The 23,389-nt window shown below is 45.1% G+C and overlaps 1 protein-coding gene across 1 annotated transcript in view; it reads left to right on the top strand.

The window, feature by feature from the left end:
* The first annotated feature begins 5,438 nt into the window (after nucleotides 1–5,438).
* Nucleotides 5,439–23,389, top strand: part of MARCHF4 (membrane associated ring-CH-type finger 4) — a 92,129-nt gene continuing 74,178 nt past the window's right edge. Inside the window, exon 1 of the mRNA XM_018911915.3 lies at nucleotides 5,439–5,897. Coding sequence (XP_018767460.2) covers nucleotides 5,439–5,897 — 459 coding nt within the window. The remainder of the gene's footprint in view (nucleotides 5,898–23,389) is intronic.

Here is a 23,389-nt window from a genome sequence, read left to right as displayed (position 1 = left end):
TAGAAAAATTTTCTCTGTATCAACTCAAAGACAGACCATGATTTTTGCAGGAAGAGAGCAAGTGGAAGTTCAGTCCTTGCCTGGGGAGAAAGCAATAGCACAGGAACTCCCTGTGTGCAGAGTGTGATGACTTTTGCTCCAGTCCAAGACAGCAGATACACCAAGGCACAAAACTCCAGAAATTGTTTGTGTTCTCCTCTGAGAAGATTATTTCAATCAATATATAGATTATTTCTGAATGTTTAGAAGATGCATAACCCCCACCTGCTCAGCCCAGCTTTCCAGCAGGAATGTCCTTTGCATCAGCACATTTGCAACTGCCCAGAAAGAAAGAAAGAAAGAAAAAAAAAAAGTGGCAGAGCTCCCTCTGGCCCCTGGCTGCATCTGCCCACAAGCTTCCTCAACTGAGTTATGGTAATTAAATCACTTGAGATTTATTTAATATCTCCGGGAAAAAGAACTAGGAAGTCTGGCTGTGACAAGCAATCAGAGGGTACTCAGCTGATGAGAAGCTCCCCATCATTGAGAGAGCAGCAGGAACCTTCAATGTATTGGATTTAAGTAATGGTTTGCCAGAGGGATGGGGCCCATACCACGGCAATCAAAGCTACTCTGCACCATTAAGGAGCTGTAAGTGGAGCAGGAGGCGCAGTGCAGCTATTGACCGAGTAGGTGGGCATGAAAATGAGTTTAGGTAACTGTTTCCTGAGAGATGGAAAACACAAAGGAATGTTTCTCTGGCAGCTTTCTGGCTCCCTGATCCTCTCTGTCCACATCAGCATTTATATTGTCTGTCTCTCACATGCTTGTGCACAATAACCAGTGTGCTGAGTTCAAGCTGTTCAGCTGCAGTCCACATAATGTTTTCCTGCTTGCATTTGCCCTCTCCCTATCTCTGCCATTTTTAAAAAAATCCCTGACCTAACAACATAAAAAAAGAGAAATAAAAATTTGCTTATATGATTTTATATCAAGCTGCCACACAGGCAAACCAAGTACTGATGCAGCTCTAGCCACTCTTTTTCTTGCTTCCTCCACCCCCTCTCCGCTGAGCCATGGCTTGTACAGAGAGGTGAAGAGGAGGCACATGAATAGCAATACTTTTTTTGTCCTTGTTGAGGGAGTAGCTAAGGGCAAATTGGCCCACACTGTGCTTTAGATAACCAGTGTTATCTAAACCGTGTCTGCTGTGAGACCAACCTGCAGCCTGACACCTGAATCCTTCTATAACAAACAGGCCTGCCAAGATGCCTGGACATCTCCCCCAATCTAATTTCCTAGTCAGTAGCTTGGATGTAAGCAACCAAGAGGAAACAGTTATCCACTCTTAGCTGATTGAGTCATGTGTTTTTTCTTCCTCTTTGGGTACCCGAGGATGGCAGAGGTAGTGTCTGCCAGAGGTGATGCCTCCCGTAGTTGTCCTCCCAATGTTAACCTCTTGCCTGTTAGTGGGCTCAAGAGACAATGGATCAAAACTCCCAGAAACAGATTCTTCTGCAAAAGAAGGTGCTGCCCATCATTTGCTGTACATTGCTTCCTGTGAAGCAAAATTGAAATGGCCTCCTGACAGCTCCTGACTCTCACTGGGATCTCCTAAAAGTGTCTTGGGCCAGCTCTTTCCAGTGCAAGCATTTTAAGCGAGACACCTTGATCCATACCAAAGGGCCTGAATGCAGCATCCAAGTGTGAAAACATTGGCAGCTGTCCCATTTACCAAAACAGAAATAATACCCACTCACCTCTGGGAAGCATATGGAGCACTTGCGATTTATTATTTGTTTTATTTATTTTGTCACATTTATCAGCAATTCAACTCTCTGGGCACACAGCCCATACATTAAAACCCAAAGTATAACACAAAGATCTCCTCTAGCCTGAGAATATCCTTTCTGTAAAACCAGGCATAGGCAGGAGGGAAGGATGAAAGATGCTTTACACAAGCAAAGGATGACAACAATATATTTTTCTCCAATTCTGTTATTGATGGAACCATTCTGAAAATGTTGGTGACATCAAGACAAGAAGATGGGAGCAATAAAAAGCATGGGGGGTGGTGGTGGAAAGCCATCCTGGAGCATGGACACAAACACTCAGCTTCTAGCCAGCCTGTCTCACACACAGGAAGTCTCTGAAATCCTCTTTCCATTATTATTTCTCTAATGACCCCATTAGACACATATGAAATTCTGAGAAGCTTTAATATGTTGTAGACAGCCACACTGGCAAATCTGCCCAGCTTTTCTGAGGAACGGCAGGCTGCATTGATGAATGTTTTAAAGCATCCCAATGTGTAATTTATTTCCTGGAAATTAATTGCATGTGCTAGTTTCATTTTCCTGTAGCAAATAATCAGTCTGCTCCTTTTTAATTAGGTAACAACATAGATTCCTCTACTAATCATGACACAATGTTTTATGCACATCATGTCTTTTTCTATGGGAAACAATTTCAAATCATTGTCTAGGGTCCAGCACAACTTTTAAGAGACATGAGATTATTTATCAGTGGCATTGCCTGGGTCACTGCCAATGAAGATCTTGTACTCAAGACCAGCTAGAGAACCCAGACAGGGCATTGGTGCAGGCAATGGCCTCCTCAAGAAGAAGTTTAAGGAAGAAACCTAATCAAATGAAATTTCAATGGCATTGACATGATGTCAGACCCAGGCTCTAAGAGGTGTGTCTCATCTTGCAGGTATTCACTGGTCCCTGAGCTGAGATATTGCACTGACATTAGCTATATTGCATAGACTGTAGCAATAATACTTTTGGTCCACATCAAACTCAGCACCTTTGTAAGCTGTTCCAGCTGGAATGCAAATACCAAGTCCCAGTGGAGACCTAAGTTTCCCCTACCATTCAGAGGCTGCATGGGTCTGCATAGACATACATAGCAAGATGGGGTGTGGAAAGCCACTTCTGCTGATGATTGCAGAGAAGAGCTACTGGCCAAGAGCAACTGCTACTTAAAATTTTCAAACAGGCTGAAAGAGTAAAAACTATTGGTCTTGGCATCCATTCATTACTTGCAGAAAAACTCTAATTAAGCAATAGTGTTCAGTCATATTTACCCTCCACTGGCCTACAAGGAACCCATATTTCTACTGAAATACATGCTACTGAAACAAAACAAATTATCAGCAAAAAACCACTGCTGGAGTAAAATGTAATAATGATATCACAGCTGTTAGACCGTGAAAACCTCTGCAACAAATTAATCTGCTAGGGAAAAGTTTGTTGGTGGGGTTTCGGCTTCCTGCTGGGAACATGTTAAACCCTCACCACTGCCCGAGACATCGCCGCACCTGCGGCCTCCGCCTCCTGCCCCTGGAAGTTCCCGTGTGTCACATATCCCCGCAGCGGCCGGTGGGAGGTGGAAACCCGCCTGGAACACGCCGGGGCGCAGAGGCTTCGCCGCCTTCCGGGTTCCCCTCAGCCGGGGCACCGCATCCCGTGGGGCGCGGAGTTCGGCGGGGCCGGCGCAGGGCCGGCGGGGCAGAACCGTGGCTCGGCGGGGCACACGCGGGGCTCGGCGGGCGGGCCGGGGGCGCAGCGCCGGCGGAGCCTCCGTGCCCCGCCCCGCGCCGCCCCGCCCGGCGGAGCTGTCCGCGCCCCGTGGTGCTGAAGCCGCAGCGCCCGCCCAGCCCCTTCCCCGCCCCTCCTCCCTTCCTCCCCGGCGTGGGCTCTCGCAGGCAGCAGGCAGCTCGGGGCATCAAAGGTTGGGAAGGGCTCCGTTCCTCGCTTTGATTCTCCCCCTCTCACCCCGCCTTTTTGCTTCTTCTTTCTCTCTCTTCTTTTTTCTTTTTTTTTCTTTTTTCCTCAAGCTGGGGGAGGAAGAAGAGCGCGGCCACGTCCCACCCCTCCCTTCCTGCAAATCCCCGCTCGCACTGCAAACAATCTGCCTTCCCCATTGCATCCAAGGGAGATAGCAACAGCAACATCATCACGGCAAGCCGGATGGGAGAGCGGAGAGGAGGCTGCTGCTGAGGGAGGAAGGCACAAACGCACACACCAGCTCGATGTTGCCAAAGCGGTAGGAGCCGCACGAAAAATAAGCCATGCTGCCCCATGTGTCTGGCGCATTGTGCTCCATCCGAGCCTTTTAGGAGGAAGAAGAGAATTATCTGCTCCGATTTTTTTCCCTGCCAGCGAGAGTGCGACAGACTTGCGATGGTTGAATGTCAATGCCTGTGAGAGAGAGCAACAGTCAGAGCAGGAGGAGGACAGAAGGAGAGGAAAATGAAGGTGGAGGAGAGAAAGAAGGAGCCTCGTCCAATGCATCAAAAGGAGGTCCCTGCAATTGCTGATAGAGCCCTGACCGCCTCGCCATCCACAGTGGTCTGTACAAGCTGCCAATGCGTTTGATGACGTTCCTGTTTTGTGAAAGGAGGAAAGGAAACGTGACCATGTAAGATCCACGTTTCCCCGGTCAATTACATGCGAAGAATAGATCCGATTTCGACGTGGCTTTTTGGTCCAGGATGGTAACAGCTTAGGAAATAATACAGCCGCCTTCCCTCATCAATTTCGCCCTGATTTTTTTTTTTTTTTGGGTGGTCCAGACAGCTGCTGGAATAGAGAAGGTCAGAATATATAAATATATATAAAATATATATGATATATATATTATATATATATATAAATATATTTGTCTCAGTACATCTGGGATTAAGCTCATTGAATGGTAATTATTTCTTTCTGGACTTTTAATATTTACAATAAAATCTTTTAAAGGCAACGGTAAAATCTGAAGCCACCTGGGAGCACAGTGTTGAAAACGTAGGGTGTTTTCCCACAAACAATGTGAAGGTCTTTTTTGTCAAAGAGGCAATTTTGATAACAACAACAGCTACCAATTTTGCATTTTGATAGCCAGACCAGCTGCTATTTTGTCTGGATGCACACCGGGATTTGTGTGATCGGGTTTTATTTTTTAATTGAAAAAAAAAAATTATAAAATAGAAGAAAAAGGAAAATTACTTGAGATGCCAAATACTGTCGAGAGAACCATATTCTCTCTCCTTCCCACACCCACCGGAGACGTGGACTCTTCTTTTTTACAGGCTTAGGAGTTGCGAGAGCTGATCGGGGGCTTTCTCCCGAGACCGCCGCCTGCGCCCCTGGACCCTCGGGCGTGGGAGATTTATTTCCTCCTCCCGCTGATTTCTAAGCAAACTTGTGGAGGGGGGAAAGGATCCCTCGGCAGCACAGAGTGGTTTTTTTTCCTGGTGTGGATTTTTTTTTCAATTGCCGTCCCCGCCGGGTTGCAGCGGGCTGCCGGGGACTTGGCCCCCTCGCCCTCCGGCTCTGCTTTTGTGCGTTCCCCGGCGGCCAGCGCAGTCCCCCCGGCACTGCGGCCGCCGCGGAGCCTCCCCGGCCGCGGGGCGCCCAGCTCCTGCCCTTTTCTTTCCCCCGTGCCCGCCTGCCAAGGAAAGGCACATGTTAATACCACCCGGCGCGGGCATTTTCTGCTACTGCTGCTGCGGGCTCCTCCGTCCGAGACAGATGTTGCGAAACCAAGGCCTCCTCAAGTGCCGCTGCCGCATGCTCTTCAATGACCTGAAGGTCTTCCTGCTGCGGAGACCCCCCGCGCCGCCGCCGCCCTCCCCGCCGCCGCCGCTCCCCATGCCCGGCGGCGCAGAGGCGGCGGCGGGGGCCGCACCGCCCGGGGGGCGCGGGCCCGGCTGGCGGGCGGCGGGCGGCGGCGGCGGCGCGGGCAGCCCGGCCGCCGAGGAGTGGGGCAGCCCCGCCGGGGAGCCGCCCGCCTCCCTGCCCAGCAGCACCTCCTCGGATGACTTCGGCAAGGGCAAGGCCGAGGACCGCTACTCGCTGGGCAGCAGTGTCGACAGCGGCATCCGCACTCCGCTCTGCAGGATCTGCTTCCAGGGGCCCGAGCAGGTGAGCGACCGCGGGCGGTGGGCGCCGGGGTGGGGGCCGCGACGGGCCCGGTGGCAGCGATGCTCCGGCCTGAGGGACCCGGGGCCTGCTGCTTGAGGGTCTGTCCCTATTGCCCGGAACAGGAGCCCAAACCTAGAGCGGCTCTGCCTTCTGCCCAGGCCCCGGGCTCCAGATTTTGCACCTCGGTAGTGTTTCCCAGGGAGGTGTGGGGTGGAGGCGTGCTCCGTCCTTTTCTGCTTTCCTTTTCCCGGCAGCCTTGCCCCGGGCACTCATGCCCAGCCTGAGTGCCGTGCAGGCGTGGCATGGCAGGAGGGACATGCTGGCACCTTCATGGAGCAGAGCTCATCTCAGCAAGGGAGACTGTTTGGTGCTTTATAGGTACCCAGTTGTGATGATTCCAAAAGTGATGCAAAGGAGGAGTTTAATGTGCTCTTTGCTTTTAAAAATACAACTTCAGTGTGTACAAAACACGTGGCACAGGACAACCCCACTTCAGTGTTTCCCAGGGGATGGCTAATAGGAGCTGTGCAGGTGCTCCACTGCTCCCGTGCTCCCAGTTGCACTTTCTGCAGGAGAAACACTGAGAACTGTGATTGTACCTGCTGAAGCTGCAGCCTTGAGATGCTCATGGTACAGACTGAGGTTAGGCCAGTGAAGTTTCCCTCCACCACACAGGAGAATGAAACTAATGGAACCATGTTAGAATATAAGATGCCACACTGGAGCATTATGCGCCATATTTAATGACAATTAAAAGCATCTCATGTGTTTTCAGGCTGGCAACTTCCTTACAGGGATGTACCCAGCAACATTTATACCTAATGTGACACAGCTTGCAGGTGCAAGGAAGGCTGCAGACCTCTGCTTGTGGGATCAAGCCCATATGTGCAGATAACCATTATTACTCAGGATAATTCCATTACTTGTCATAATAGGGGAAAACGGGTTGCAAAGTTCAACTTGACTATTTCCATTTTGGGCACAGATTCTGGTATGTAAGGTGATACATTGAAATCTTCTGCAAAATGGGTTTTACCCCAGGTGTTCTTTCCCCTTCAGGGACCTGTGTGCTCTGCTAAGGAGAAAACCAGTTCTCATTTGAAAGTGGCCATGCTCTGGCACACGTCCTGCCTTTCCCAAAGTTGCCTACATCTGTAATGCAGTCATTGTGCCTTCCCTTGTGTTGGTTTGAGGATGGTGGTGATGGGTGCTGGAAAGTGAGGAATGGGCTTCCATTCTTCCTTGGGAGAAGTGGGGTCTGCCACCAATCGATCCCAATATCCACAGCCCTGCTGGATGTGTCATTCCGAGGGTTCCATAGGTCCCAGCTCAGTGCTCAGTGAACTGTAGCCTTCTCTAATGGTTTATGCAGCTGGCAGATAGCTGTGAAACAGTTTTCACCATAGGCTTTCAGATGGGAGTGGAGGAAGTAATTCTTTTTTGGAGATACTGTACACCTTCTTCTCTTGCTTGCCTTGTCCCCATCTCTTCTAAAAGTTGGAAGCCATGCAATTCACTTCCTGGGAATTTGCATTATTCCACATTTCTAGTACTCTTCCCTGGCTTGCCATTCTGCCTGTGTACACAAGACGTAGGCACCTCCGAGATTGGCTTAGTGTCAGAGCAAATAGAGCCTAAGCAGAATTAAAAGGTAGCTTGCTTCCTTGGAGAACATTAATGCTTGAAAATAATTGGATGCTGATTTTCACTCTGAAAACCAGTGTAGGTTGCATTGTAAAAGTGAGACTATTTGCTGACCATCTGCCAGCCTACCTGAGTGAGGAGCGGAGCAGATGTGACTGGCATCTCATAACACTTTCACCAGGATTTCTCTTTTTTGATTCTCACAGTTTCTAACCAATACAATAAGATATTTGCAGCTGTATTCTGCTACTCCTCCTTGAGCAGTACCTTATTCTACAAATAATTTTTTGTTCATTGGCATTCCTTGAGGAGTATTTGAAACCTTTGCCCCTGCAGCAGCTGGGAAGCACAAGTCATTATGAAGGCCCAGACTGTGGGGTTTCAAAGCACAGCCAGATCCTGACACAGCTTCCTGGAAGTACAGTTCAGAATAACTGAGCACTGAATTGGTGCAGCTGATGTGAAGACCAGCAATTTGGTGCTTATATCAATAAAACAACAACAGGGCTAAATCCCACATTCCTTGTTCCTTTTTTTATGGTGTTTATTACTGGTTTAGCCTTTATTTCCCATTTTTTTTTTACAGCTCAACAGCTGACCAAAGACTCTTCATGTTTTGGACCCTCACAACTGTAAAAGTTATAGATGCACATTATTCTATACCACCCCTGCCAAGATCATGATGAAAATTTATCTGCTTGTAAACAAAATATAATTGCTATTTCTTTACTCTCCTGATTAATAACAATGACAGATCTAAACAGTATTTTATTTACCTGTCAAAACCATCTGATTTGCTGCAGCTGTGGGCAAATTTGCAGGGCTGCATCACAGTAACAAGAACAAAAGCCTTCATTATAAATTGACTGTTAGGCGCTCTAAGCTTATTTACTCAGATAAAATGACAGTGAGTCTCCAAAAGATGTTTTAATCCTGTTTTGATATAAAAAAATCCCAACCAAAACAACAGCCAAAAAGGTTTCTTAGTAATGTGGCTTTGCAAGTAGGTTTTATTTAGTATCTAATGCAAAATAAAATTAGTAGGGATTTTTGCTTTAAATTTATGATTGCCCAACATGCATAATACTTCAGGCTACTGAATTGCTTATATTTTAAGCTCCTCATGTTGGTTTGTGGCTCTTATGCATAAGCTGATTCACTCAATTTAAAAATGTGCTGAGGACCATAGGAAGGAGGAAAACTCATTATTGTGAAACTGTTCTGATCCTTGTGTGTTAGTCCAGAGAAAACAGGGATGTGGGCAAGAAAAGAGTGGATGTGATTACCAGGGGATCACAGCATCTGGGCTCGTGTTTTGAGGGCATGAAGAGCAAACTCTGTTCAGGTCTGAGAGTTGAAAAAGGCAGCTGCCCTCACTGAAAATGAGAGCTGAACATGGTTGAAGCTGTGGGACTGAACTCAGCTCTTGGCCATGGCATTTCCTTTCAGGGACTTGCTTGGCATTTTCAAAGGTTGCAATGACTGAAGGTCCTGCACCATTGTGTCAGCAAATTCTGAGACCCTGGATTGAGCAGCAAAGCTCTGGGGAGAAAGTGAGGAAGAAAAATGCTGGAGTATTTTCTTCTGTTTTGGTTAATGCTTAGTGTTTGTAGAATTTTGTCTGCTTTCCTGGATCTCTGACAGGAAGATCTGCAAGAGAAGGAAACTAAGATGATCTCCTCTCTGACAAATGTTTTACAGTATTTGGCATGGTTCCAAGCTGAAAGCAAGTCATGGGGATTACCAGAAAAAGACATGGGTGAAAAGTCCCTTTGCATCAGGGATAAACTGTTAGCCCACGTCACAAGGAGTTAGCAGTGCTGTGGAGTTTAGGGTCTCAGAAGTGGTGCTTTCAGCTGTGCTGAAAATAAATAGAAAACCATTCTTAAATGAAACTGATATAATCTGGAAAGCTATGTGTTTCAAGGTTTGCTTGTTATATTGTCAGTTAGAGCGTGTGCACATCTTTTCTTACCAATAATTTTCAGTCTGTGTTTCTCTTTCTCTTGTTGGGGGAAAGGTGCTGGAAAGATGAAGATTTGAAAAGTCACTAGTGGTAGATTCGGTTGGCTGTGGAGGATCAGAGAGAACAGATCGTAGACTCTTACCTGCTGGCTGGTAGCTTGGACTTAGCTCAGTATTCAATAGAAATGCTTGGATGAAGACTATTCTTCCCACCAAATTTCCTGCTAGATTTTTGGGACACCAGTTCCTTAATATGAGAACATGAAAACCTTCAAGAAAATTGGAAGGGATGACAAAATGGATATTGAGACTTGCATTTGCATGTGAGCATGTAACTGGGCTGTGGAGCTCCCTGCTGCAGGACAAACAAAGAGCTAAAGTTTAATGAAGTATTATAAAGCCATGTGATTATTATGAATATCTAGAGTCATCACAATTAATGATAACACTTCTGAAAGTAAAATTCATCCTTCCCATCTGCAGCCAATCTAGACATCAGGGTAAGACTGACTAGGAGCAGGGCCCTGGGGCTGGTGTCTTGCCCCACAGCTCACCCGCCTCCTGTGCCCAACCAGTGAGATCCACTCCTGCAGGTGCATGTCTGGATTTCATGCTCATGTAAGGTAATGTCTTCAGTGTGTAGGCACCTACCATATTCAGGACTTCTCTAGAATTAAAGTGACTTCAAATTATTCATCCTGGACTAACACACATTCCTGGAGCCCTGTGTAGGTTCAGGGAATGGTCAGTACCATTGAACAGCTGATCAATAGCCTGTGTTACTTGAAATAGCTGGTGAGAATCTCAACCTCTGCCTGGTACAGACATGAGCAAAAAGCATCATCAGCTCCTTGCATGGTAGGGTCTGCAGAGAAGGCATGAGCTAAGGTCAGGAGATACTGCTGGTATACAGACTGGTCTCTCAGCAGCACAGAGGAGCGGAGGAGGTGTCTGGGATACCTGATTTCTGATTTGCAATGTTGCAAGATTGAGGAAAATGAAGTACTAGAGTGAGACAAAGACTAAAAGAGGCAGTCTGTGTCAGAATTCAGAGCACAAGTATGATAATGAATGAGTGGAAGAAGAAACAACTGTGCAACCAGTATCACAAGCGTGTCCAAAGCCCAGAAAACTTGCTAATATACATGTTGGTGCTTCACAGGGGCTGTCCAAACTGGCTAGACCATCAGGACACTGTTTTCAAATATGTTGAATCACATGACAGTGCAGGCTTCCCATGTCCTTTTCATAGGTGTGTCCCACTGGATTCATTTCTTTGCTGTTAGGAGGAGAATCATTCATTAGAAAACAGCCAGTCCTGCTAAAACTGGAGAATAAGAGATGCTGGAATGCAGCCATTTAGATTTCAATCTGTATATTGTAATTTATGGGAGAAAGAAAGAAAGAGAGGATGCTTTCTGTGACATTCAGTCCATCTGTTTGCCTTCCCATCTTTGAATCTTAACATCTCTTTAGCTACCTCTCCTCTTTCACCTGTCTCTTGAAATCCGTACTGTGCAGGCAGAACATTTTTGGCTTTGGCAAAAGCTTTGCTTGAGCCATCAACTGAATGGAGCCGAGGATGTCATCTATTTTAGATTTAGTTGCTGTTGCCACAGAGTTGATTGGCAAAGCTCCCATTAACTTCAACAGCAAAAGTGTAGGCATCCAGTAGCAAGGACCTGACCCCTGTATTTCAATAATGTTGTGCGCACAGCGGGGTTTCTATAAATAATAGTGAAAGCCACTAATCCCATTGACTTTTAATTGCTCTGGAAGACAAGGTTTTCACCTTTTGTGCCTGCTGAAACTCTGATGCCTGACCCATTTATTTCAGTGCCACTAGCTAGCCTGAGCAGCAGTTTTTCTTTTCTTTTACTTTTCCCTGTATAAAAGGCTTCATGAAGGAACTTGTCTGTGTGTCACTGTTTCTTAAATATACATTTCAGGCCATGATTAACAGTGGCTGATGTCAGTTAGTGACAGAACAAGCAATGCAAAAGCTTGTAGCTCCATTGTTTGCATCTGTAGAGTCACTGTTATTTCCACAAAGGCAACACTTGCCTCTGGAAGAGCTCTGTTCACACAAAACTGAATTGCATTTAGGTTGTCTTTTAAGGAAAAATTCATTCCCAGCAAGGGCCTCCTCTGTGGCAACCTTTTGCTCACATCAGTGTTTTTGCATTCAAGGCTGGCCCAGCCCAGAAGTCAGAAATGGTCATGCCAAAAATCTGTGATACTCTGTGTCCTATATGCCTGCTGCACGTCTCCATTCCTCCTAGGCCTGTAGTAAGATAATAAGATGTACTGTAATTATTAGTGGTCCATGTCTGAGACCATCCCATTCCTTTATTATCTGGCTGCCACAGGAATAAAGCTGTGTGATGGTGTTAGCTGTTATGGGTTATGCTCATCAGCCCTCCTCTAAACCTACTGGCTAATGACAGCCACATCTGGCTGAGAGTGGAGATCTGAAAGGCATTTAATTCCTGTATGCTTCATGAAAACTAGCTGGGTGAAGAAGAGGAAAGCTAGAAATGTCCTGCTGAGGGAGAGATTATAGCATTATCTGTGCTAGACACTGTAGAGTCCATGGAGGAGAGAGCTTCAGATGGAACAGCAGCAGTAATAGGAACGTGTATCCCATTAGACAAAAAAAGAATAACCCCATCATGATATGGTTTCCATGGGAAACCAGACTTACAGAATAGCTTGTTAACTTTTTATCTTTCTCTCTTTCCTTTGTTAATCAGAATTGCTTACCTAAAACGAATTGCTTGATGCTGAAGACTTTCTTATCTTCCCCCATCTTTTCACAACCTACCTTTTATCCTTTTCTGATTTATCACTGGTTACAGTAGAACAGATTACACTGTTGGCAGTGGAGAGTGATGAGTGATGACTTTCTTCTGGTGAAGAAAGTAACAGCAGGACCTGGAAACCTACATAGATAATAAATGGACTCTCCCCATGCCCCTCTGTGAAAAGTGATGAGATAAGGCAAAATCATGGTGGGCAGACTGGTTCCCATGACAAGGCCCCTATACTGAAATTCTCACACATCTTCTGTCATGTCATTTCTTGTTCTTTACACTCTTGGATGGTTTTCTCTCGCCTCCTCTTCCTTCTTTTCTTCTTGGCCAAAGCCAATTGACACATCAGAGCTTGGTCTCACCCATCATATCTGTCTCTATCTGCACAGGTTCTCCTATAGCCTATGTACCATCGAATCCAAGCCTCCTCTCTGTGCAGCTTGGAATGCAGGTGACATCGCTCCCAACAGTCACACAACCTCAACTTGCTTCCCTGGGTGGGGAGTGAGGGATGGTACAGAATGGGAGAATGATGCAAAAAAAAAAGGGTTTACATATTATCATTTCCTACATCCAGTACCTTGTGTTTAATCCTAGGAACCAGCCTGTGCTTGGGGAAAACTGTGTAAATCCCATGGAGGATGGGGTAGTTGTATCTTGAAGGGATCCCTGAGAGAGTTTTGTCTCCTCTGTAGAATAACTTTGCAGGGAATGTCCATTTTGTTTGGAGAACTGGACTGTCAGACATACTTTTTTCCGTGGAGTCACAGACATAAGCAAAACAACTTTGCAGAACATGAGAGAGAAATAAACTTGATAGTCAGCCAGTTTGGAGGTCAAGCACTGCTATGGCCTTTGTGGTTTCTTTGCCATGTTGCTCTCAGCAGAAGGTTACCAAGGTCTGCTTGACTGACAATGTGTTTATGTTTAATGTAAGGCCATGAGGTCACCTTTCCCATGCAAAAAGTATGTGCCATTAGCCAAGAGATCAGTGCCAGAGGCACCCCTAAGGGTTGTAGTGCACTAAGCATTTGGAGGTGTTTGCCCCCACCGTTTGCAGACAGCCCTGTGGCCGCAGCCTCTGTCAGGTCATTGCCTGGAATTGCCATTGTAATCCTGGTACTGTGTAGGTTTAGCTTCTGTTCATTAATGTGTGCCCTGATCATGCCGGAGCCTGGGGCAGTGCCCAGGTATCAAGAGATCTACCTATCCAAATCCTGATCTAACCAGTTCTTAAGGATGGGCGAAGTTGGAGAACCCACCTTTCCTGCTGACACTCATTTCTTTTTGCTCTTTCCTTTTTTTCCCAGGAAGTAAGAAATTGAAGGTATTTTCCAGTATTTGCATGTAAATACAGTGAAAATTCATCCTTTCAGGATTTTACAAGTTTGAGTGACAACTGAAGCCATAACACTGCTTCTTCTCTAGGCCAAACAATCCCAATTGTGCCTTTCCTTTTATGCTGTATTTTCTATACTACTCATCTTCCTTGGTGTTACCCTTACCAAATGGTTCATATTTTGTTAAAAAAGCACTGGAAACAATTATCCAGCTGAATCCTTGTCAGTGCCAAGCAGGCAGAAAGCTTTTGAATCCTGTTTAACAGGTAGCAGAAATCATCCATTCCAGGCTTATGTTCGCCCTCTTTATTTATTCATTTATTTAGGGAACAGCAGATGATTATTGATTGTTACTCAACTCATGATCTCCATGTCCTTCAGAGCTCTTTCTTGGCCAGTCCTGCATCCTGGCTCTGTGCAGTTGGCATTAATGCACTGGTGGAGGAGCTGCATTTGGCGTTACTGAATTGCATCCATTTTCCCCCTGTAGCAGCCCCTTACAGGAGGGCCTGCAGATGCAATAAGCATTAACTCTGTTGAATCTTCAGATCCTTAATGACTTGAGCTCTTCTGCCTTGCCTCCTGAGGGGAACTGGAATGAAAAGGCTGGAGGAGCAGTTGTGCTTTTCTTTAAGGATCCTATGACTGCCATAGGTAAGACTTATGGCTGGGGCTGGTCCTGCCCACTTATAGCCATGTGGAGGAAGGGCAAATGGATCCTCATTCCTTCAGTTCGGGTGTCTGCTCTCTGCCCCAATTAAAGCCACTCTCAGCAAGGCTGAATATGATTTTCCTGACAGTTTCAGGCTTCTAGCCAGTCGTGCTTGAAATGTTGCCCGCACCACCCCTCCTGCTTCTTCAATCACTTTATGTGTGGGGTGGCTCACATTTCCTCCTAGCACCTTCTTGTCCTAGCACTGTCTCTTGGGGCATTAACCCTACACCCAGTTTGAGCTTATATTTTCTCATATCCCAGCTGTGTACTCATGTTGTGTTCATTTGCTTTCTCTAAGATTGCATAGATGTTTGTTCAGATCCTCATTTCTTGCCTGCATTGCTATGATCCCTCCCTCTCCAATTTCCCAGCACAGGCATTGTCCTGCTTCAATGGACTCAAAACCAAGAAGCTCACTTCTTTGACTGGTATCTTGATGAAAGAAATGGTTTTCCAAGAACTTCCATATGCATCTCCGCACCCTTCAGTGTTCCCTGTCCTTACCCCGATAGATCCTGTGTAGTTTTTTACTCCAATTCTCAGTGTTTGGGAGAGCTAAAAAAAACCCATGTGGAAGGATCTGTTGAAGACATAACACACAGCATCAGCGTTGCAGGAATCCTGCTGGCACTTCACCCACATCACATCAGCACCTACCCTGGCAATTTCCTGCAGGTGCTGAACTAAAGCTCAATGAATGCTTTGCACTTCCTGCAAGTACAGGGCCATGGGCTAAGTCTGCCCCTCCAAACACCCCAGTGCTTTTAGTTTTGTCAGTCTTCTTCTCTGTCTGATGTCTTGCATGACCTTGCACTGTCTGCTGAATTAAGCACTTCCTTTGTCTTTTTTTCCTTGTTAAGCACACTAGGACCTGTCAGGGCTTAAGGTGCTGGAGAAGTACAAGAATATTATTATCCCATTCCAAGTGATATTAGAAGAACATTAAGACAGATCAGATGGGCATTCAAGAAAAGTAGGTAATAATAAAATAGTGTATCAGAGAGAAGTAGCAGTTAAGCAATTAAAGAGAGGGTTTCCACAAGAGTCAGAAGGAGAGTTATGGGTGCTTCTGGCCTCCTGACCATTCTTTATTTTAATACTATGATAACCTTTATAGGATGTCAATATGTCAAACATTGCACCAAGAAGTGAAGCAAAGGCTTTTCTTGCCCTACAGAGTTCACATTTTGGGATATAAAACCCCAATATTTCCTTAACATTGAAAAGGCATTCTTCAAGATTTAAGGCCAGAGGGAGTTACTGTGTTAGTCTAGTCTGAACCTCTCTGTAATAGCAGTGAAATAAGTTCCCTCAATGAAATTCCTGCTTGAAGTTTAAGAGCAGTGCAAGGACTGGAGAAGAAATATCCCTTCTTGATTTTCAGGTCTCCAACAATGGGAAATTGTTGCAGTGCCAAAGGAGGAAATCTAGGGAAACAGACAACTAAAACTGTCTTTGCATATCAACTTCTGTCTTTTCTGTCACAGAAAGAACTGTGTACTTTGTGCATCCTTAGAAACCAGCTTCAAAAACCCTTGGGCTAGCTGGCAGAGATTTCCCTCATGGAAGAAGTTCTGTGTTTGAGGACAGTTTTATTCCACATCAGATTAAAAGAAAGAAACTTTCAGCCTGGAAAAAACACTCATGGGATTCAGCTAGTTAGGAAAAAAACAGTTCATAGCCTCCTCTGACATATGAGAGCAGAAGTGTTGTCACCTACATTTAACCCACATCTGGAGAATTTTATTCATAGGCAAGATGGCTACATCATTTCTAAGAAAAACATTTTTAGAGCACCCATAGCCTGAAGTGAGGACTCTTTCATAAAGTCCAGTGTGCTACACTGTCATGACCTGTCCCAGCTGGTCATGTTGGGTCATTGTTATTACTTTTCCCATTCCTTATGATTTATTTCTTGCCCTTTTCGCAGTCATGTGAAATCTGTGGGAGAGTTCTTGGCCTTCCCATCCTCCAGCTATTAATGAGATTTCCTCTCTCATCTTTTTCTTGGTGATGCTAGACAGGAGCTTCATCTCTTTGAAGGTGTGCTCAGGCATTCAGTGCAAACATCAGATGATGGTGACAATTTTGAATTATAACTCATGTCAAATAAAATTCACACAACCTCAGAATATTTTAGGGAACCTCAGGAGATCATCTTGTTCAACTTCTACTCAAACAGATCTGACCAAATCAGATCTCCAGATATCCAGAGTTGGATAATTCCAAGGACTGTTATTCCAGTCATGTCTCTGGACACCAGATTTAATATTTACCTCCCTTGCACTAAAAATGTGTGTGTGGGGGTGTTTTTGATTTATAATCATAATTTATGGTGTTTGAAATTGTATCTGTTTCCTCTTATAACCTTCGAGAAGAGTCTGGCTTTCTTGCTATACCATGAGGTGGCTGAAGACAGCAGTAAGATCTCCCCATAGCTTTTACAGTGATTTTAGGAGGAGCTGTGCAAAATAAAGGATTAAATGGGTCTGCTCTAACCCCCAGTGTGGATTTGGACAAGGGCTAAGATTTGTGTAATGGTAGTCAGATAAATACCAAGGGAAAATACCTGCCCATCTATAGCTTGAAGGATGAGAACAAACATTGCTAATAATAGCAAAAGCTCAGTTATGTCTCTTTGTCATAGCCAGGACACTTCTTGATCCAATAATCACTAAACCTCAAGGAGGCGATTCCATTTCAAATCTGAGTCTCTCAGAAATAGTGGTTGTAGAAAACCTTGATTGAACAAGAATGGTTTTTGTTTAAATTGAACAAAAGGATGAGGAAAAAGATATCTGTAACTAAGGTTTTCAACTTTACAGAAGCAGATTTTGAAAAATTATGAATCTCTAAAAATATGCAATATAGCAGAAATTTATTATACGTTGTCTTATTACTACCAAAACAGCCATTAGTCTTTTTATAACAAACAAAAGCATTCTGTTACAATTGCTGCTTTCTGGAATCTTACAGTAATTCTCTCTTCTACAGGCCATTTTTGCTTTCTGCCTTCAATTTATTTGCCTGGAAAGCTGTTTAAAACCTGTCCCAAGATATGTTTTAATAGAAATGAAAAATATTCTCTTCTCTCTTTCTTACTTGCTTCCCTAAGCTTTAGTACTTATCTGTGTCAGTTCTGTTTATAAGTTCACAAGATACACTCAGTGACATTTAAACTTCTCTGCCAAATCCAGCCACCTTTGATGAATAAAGGGCTGCAGAACTCTTAAATTCTTACGAGTTGCCTGAAAATGTATGGCCAAGCGGGGCATACTCCCCACACTGGGTTTGTGATGCCATGGAGGGGAACTGTCATAAGAGGCCCACCCCTACTAGACATCATAAAAAAAGACACCTTACTAACAGGTACAATTCAGGGAGAACATACATACTCTTTGGCTCCATTGCTCTGAGAACTTCTGATTCTGCTGTTGTCTTTGCTTTTAATTCTCTTTACAAAAAGGCAAGAAAAATATCCATCTGCCAGCCAACATGGAACTAGCAAGTTTGAAGTTAATACTGGAATATTCCAGAAAACTGTACATTTAGGAAACATAGGGAACTGTATAGTAAAAGTTCTAAAGGCTTCTCCACTTACCTCAGTCCAGGATCTGTTATTTCAGTCAGCCTCTATCAAGGGCACTTCACAACAGGGTGGTCTCACACAGCCAAATGGGACTTGCCCTTCAGGCAGCACAAAAAGGGATGATGTTGATCCAGCCCTACCTAGGACTTCTTGAAAACCTGAAGAAACCTTTGGTAGATGGCTGGTGGCAGCAGCTCTTCCCCAAGCCTGTAGAACTCTGTATGTCACTCCATCACTGTAGAAAACTCAGCTGGAGTGGAGAGCCAGGTGATCAGGGGACGGATTGTAGTTAAGTGATCATGACTGGCAGGGAGAATATCAGAAATAATTCTGTGCAACTTGATAAGAGGAGGAACTTTGATCAGAGGCATCCAAAGTACATCTGTCAGTAGGAAAGCAAACTAAGCTGCAGTGACTCTTCAGAAGTTCTTACTGCTATGGTAAGCCAAAGGAGATGCAGAAGCTGCTACAGGCTTATAGATTTCCATGGAGCACTCCAATAAACTCCACATCAAAGATTATTTGCAAACACAAGGCATGCAAATGTGTGTGTGTGTGTGCAACTGAGCTGCTCTGCAAGTGTTTAGGAGGATCAGAAATGTATGGGGTAAAAGTTGTGATCTCTGAAGGTTGCAGGTTTTTTACCATAGCATGGCTCTGCTTTCTGTTTGTGTTGGATCCAGTTATTTTTTCCTGTAATGGATGTGAGAAGGCCTCTGAGATTGGATTTCTGTGATGAAACAGAAGATGGAGGGGATGTTCAGGGGGATGTTCTTGGGACAGATGAAAGCTGGAAAATATGTGCTCTGCTTCTCTGATCAGCACAAGACTCTGTTGAACGTGATGGAACCTCATTCATTCATTCACTCCTGCAATCCCACTGCCACCAAAAAAGCCCAATGGCATTCATCAGCTCCTTGCTTCTTTGCATCCCAGTTCTGCATTGCCCCATTTGTGTTTTCCTTCCACCTTCATCCCTCTCCAGGTGGCATCTCTCCAACAGGGCAATGTAACTCTGTCTTTTCTTACCAGATAATCTTTTGCTCCTAAGCACTGTGAGTGGAGCAGCAATATCAGCCCTTCTAGGCTACAGGGGAGATTTTCACCTTCTCTAACTACATCGTGAATGTTCCCAGTTTTTCAGCATGCTCTGCATTTTGGCTTGATTAGGCTATTTGTTCTGTTGTATTGCAGAGACAAGGAGCAGTGCTTAGGCACAAGAGAGTATGTTCTCTCTGTATCCTGTAAAATAAGAGAAAATTTGCTCAGCTGGAAATGAAACAACTTTGAGTTCAAAACTCACTTTGACTGATGACTGTTTTGCATTTTTGTACAACCATCAGTGCAGGCCAAAGTCTTTACCCCTATGTAAATGCTCCTAAGGCCGTTAGCTATTTGTATGCCAGAGATACTGACAAGTCAAAAAGAGGCTGTACAAATCCATGGAGATAGGGAAAACCATCAGGATTTCCCCCCATATGGCATGCCCTATACATGTTTGGAACAAATTTTTACCCCAAGTCCCCTTTCTCAGACTGCCCTGTCCACCTGGCCAATACTGTTTGGTACCATCTGACACAGCTTCACTTGTCATGGGTGGGTTGCAGCAGGAAGAACAGCCCTTCCTGTGATTTAGATCCTTTCAAGGGAGAGAGAAGGAGTTTTGCCAGATATCCATCTACCTATAATGCATATAGCATAACTGCTGGAACACAGCTGAACTCACGTGACTGTCTTTAATCTTGTTTCCTTTTAAATCACTGTGTCTATATTGCCTTGAGCTGTTTTTCTTCCCTCCTGAAATATGTGCAGCAGCATTGGCATCAATACATCCAGTGCACTGCTCTCCTTCTGGACTGCACAGCCTTTGGGGCTCTCATGAGATGGTCAGAGGGCTACGGGGGTCAGGGTCCTGGGTTCCCATTAACAGACTCCATGGCCTCTCTGTCTTCAGAGGTTCTGTGTGATTCCCAGGCAGAAGCCAGCAACAAGCACAGCCGCAGCATGTGCTGATCCCAGTGCTCACCACTGAGCAGGGACTGGCTGTACGTGTGTTTGTGGCAGGGTGGGAGAAAGCAGATGCCACATGGCTGAGCCAAATTGGATTGAGGAGATTAAATGGTCATTTGTGGGTCACATTTTCCTGCAGAGGGCAGATTGATCAATGATGCACATCTGGGCTGTGGAGCAGATGCAGCAGTTTCAGCTGCTGTGAGGCACTTTCCTGGGGGACTCTGCTGAGTGCACTATGGGGCTGGGAACCCAGCACGCCAGCCAAGAGCTCTCCCAGCTGGGCAGAGCTGCTCCCTGCTGTTACTGGTACATTTGTAGTGAGAGATCTGCGCTTTGCCTGTTTCTCCACTAGTGTGTGCATGGCATGGCCAGTGCAGTGTGGTGGTTTGCAGTGTATCACAACTGTGCTGAATCACAGTGGCTCACAGATCAGGCCTCTGTGTCTTGTGGGTTTTTTACAATCCACTTACTAGTGTTCTGTGTTCATCCACTGGAAAAGATCTTTCCATCTGACCGGTCAGCTGTAAGTTCACCAGGTCATGAAAGCAGGCTGACCTGGAAAGATCCAAGATATGAAGATGGTTCAGAACTTGATTTAGGTTTGAATACTTTCTGACTCTGGGGTGTCAGGGCTGTGACTGTGAAACAGTAGTGAGCCCTTGCTGGATAAGGCAAGTGGTAAAGAAAACTTCCTGGCCGTGTCAGAAGATTGCTAAGCAAATGGGACCCTGTGATATGGAGGAAAACCACATGGCCTGCCTCCATGAGTGCTTGGAGAGGGCACCTCTGCTTTCTGCAGAGCCAGGTTTGCCTTTCTGTAAAAGAAAAAGTAGACTAAAAGGTGTGGGGAACTGAGCAGCTAACGCAGTCCTCTCAGATGACAGCTACCCTAGGAGGTCAGAATTAGCAAACCCCAGATTTTAGAGTCAAGTGGCAGCTGAGTCACTGGATAACAGGTCCCAGCCCAGGTAGAGGGTCGGTCTCTGGCTCTGAGAGGACGCATTTAGAATATTTCCCCCATTGGGATGACATGGCTAAAGGAGGTTCCTCTTCCAGTTCAAGTGAATGAAAGTGGATGAGCAACAACCATGGATCTCAGCTTCTCATCTGAGCTTTGTAAACAAACTGTGATTCTGGGCACATCACCAAGGTGGGACACAGCTCTGAATTGTAGGCACCTCAATGTGAGTGCCACAATGTAGGTGTCTGCATGTGGACTGGGTGTTTAGGCAGTGAAAAATCAAGAGCTTGAGTCATGCCCACGCAATGATTTCTTAGTGGAAAACATCTTGAGGTAGGTAATTGTGCCCCTAGCAAATGCAGGCAGCGGAGCTGGAGAGCCAGACACCTACATTTGCTCTGCTGACTCACTCCCAGGGCTCTGCTGTCAACATTGACTAGACCTCCATTGATTATACAGGAACCAGGGCATCCAGTGCACACAGAGCTGCTACATCTACACAGAGTACGTAGGACCCTTTCATGCCTCCATAAAGCAGATTGGAAACCTTCACTTCTAGGAATGCTTTAAGGAATCCTTGCTCATCTACAAAACGCTGAAATTACTTCAGCCTAGGTGCTCTGCAAATGCTGAATGCTCACGTTATTATAAGTAAACAGGAATTCAGAAATCCAGGCACAACACTGAAGAGAAGTAAACAGATGGGAGAAGTTGCCAAGTAAGGCCATGCTGAAGTGATGAGCAAAAATAAGTGTTAGAGACAGTCTGACATTTTTATAGCAAGACAGACGCAGCCAGGATTTAAAGCATATAGCAATGAAATGAGGTCAAGAAGGTGAGCTGCCTTTTCTTGGCCAAGCTCTTCTCCTGTTGGGCAGTCCCTTCTGTGCTCAAGCAGCAAGTGCTCCTCACTGTTGGCCTGGCTAATCAGGATAATCATGGTGCAAAATGGCTCCAGTGAACAAGGCAGAAAAAGTGATATTGTTTGTAGTGAGTTGTTGTGTGGGAGAAAAGAGATTTTTAAATACAGCCTTGAAGTCACTGAGTGACACCAGCACTGGGCTGACTTGAACTGACAACTGCTAATTACTGAGAAAAAAAAAGACTCACTAAAAAACAGTAATTGTCTTACATCTAATAGATGACTTACAGTCAAATAGAATGCTACAGTCTTGGCATGGGGGACATGCATAATGTGACAGACAGCCTGCAGCCTCACATATCTTTTACAGAAATGGAGTTCAAAAGTTGCACAAGACGTGCTGTATTTTAATTAACCAAAGCCCAGAAAAGCTGCTCTGCAAACCTAGGCAGAAACTGCATGAGGACACCCTTCTCTTGGCAAAACATTGAAAATCCAGTCTGATGTTGCTAACAGGAAAAATCTTCTGGCTTCTGAAAAGTCACAATTTTCCATTTTACGGTATCCAACTGGAACTGCTGCTGGAAACTTTCCTATGGGGAGGGGAGAGCATCAGTAGAAGGGGTCTTCACAGAGAAATAGTGAAAGGGAGCAATTCTTGGGGAATGATGCAGTGAACGTGTGACAGGCACTTCTGAAAATTCATGTGTCTGTCAGAATGGATGAAACTATTTCCTGTTGGTGTGATAAGAATGTATTACATATTTGTCTGGGTTCACACAAGCATGGATTATAAGAAAAGCTCTTGTATATTAAGGGATTACATACCTTATTACAGTATATGCTACCTAAGTAGTAGTGGGAACAGTTCTCACATGTGTCTGTGCTACAGGGGAACAGTAAGCAAAAGGCAAATTGTTTATGGTGGTCCTAGGTGTAATTTGTATGAACCAACATGGTTTTCCTATTTTTGGAATCCAGAATTATCTTTTCACCTTCATAAAGTGGCCTAAATCAGTCTGGAATCTGATGGTGCTGAGGCTCTCATCATCACTTCTTATGCTTCAGCAGGTCATTTTCAATCTCTGTTTTGGGAGGGAGAGTTCAGCAGACCTTGGCTCTGAATTTCAAAATGCTGGGCCTGTTCAACAGACTGAGATGTCTGATGGGATGCAAGGCACTCAGCATCTCTGCAAACAGCACCATCAGTTCAATGCCATCTTTATTTTTTAAAGAAAAAGTTCACTTGGTTGGGTCTTGATCTACTGTTCATTATTTTCCCATGTGCATGTCTATAATTCCTTGTTATTGGGTCATTTCTCTTTGTAAAGCACTTTAAGTACAGTTCAACACTAGTGTGGGACATGCAATTCCCTAAGATAGTGGTGGCCTCCTGTTCACTTCTCCTTCTCTTTTTCTCGCTCTCTTGCAATCACTTTTGAAAGTTCCCTTGAGCCCTTGCTTAGCTGGCTCACCCTTGACTCTAAATAGTAACAGCCTTAATCCAGGGGACTTCTCTAATCCTGGGGTCAGAGTGGGAAGCATGAGTGATTGCTCTGAGCAGCAAACCCATTTATGCAAAGTGTTTCA

This window comes from Serinus canaria, chromosome 7, assembly GCF_022539315.1.
Source record: "Serinus canaria isolate serCan28SL12 chromosome 7, serCan2020, whole genome shotgun sequence".
Taxonomy (NCBI): Eukaryota; Metazoa; Chordata; class Aves; order Passeriformes; family Fringillidae; genus Serinus; species Serinus canaria.
The sequence above is the reverse complement of the archived record's forward strand: the minus strand, read 5'-3'. Positions and strand labels throughout refer to the sequence as shown.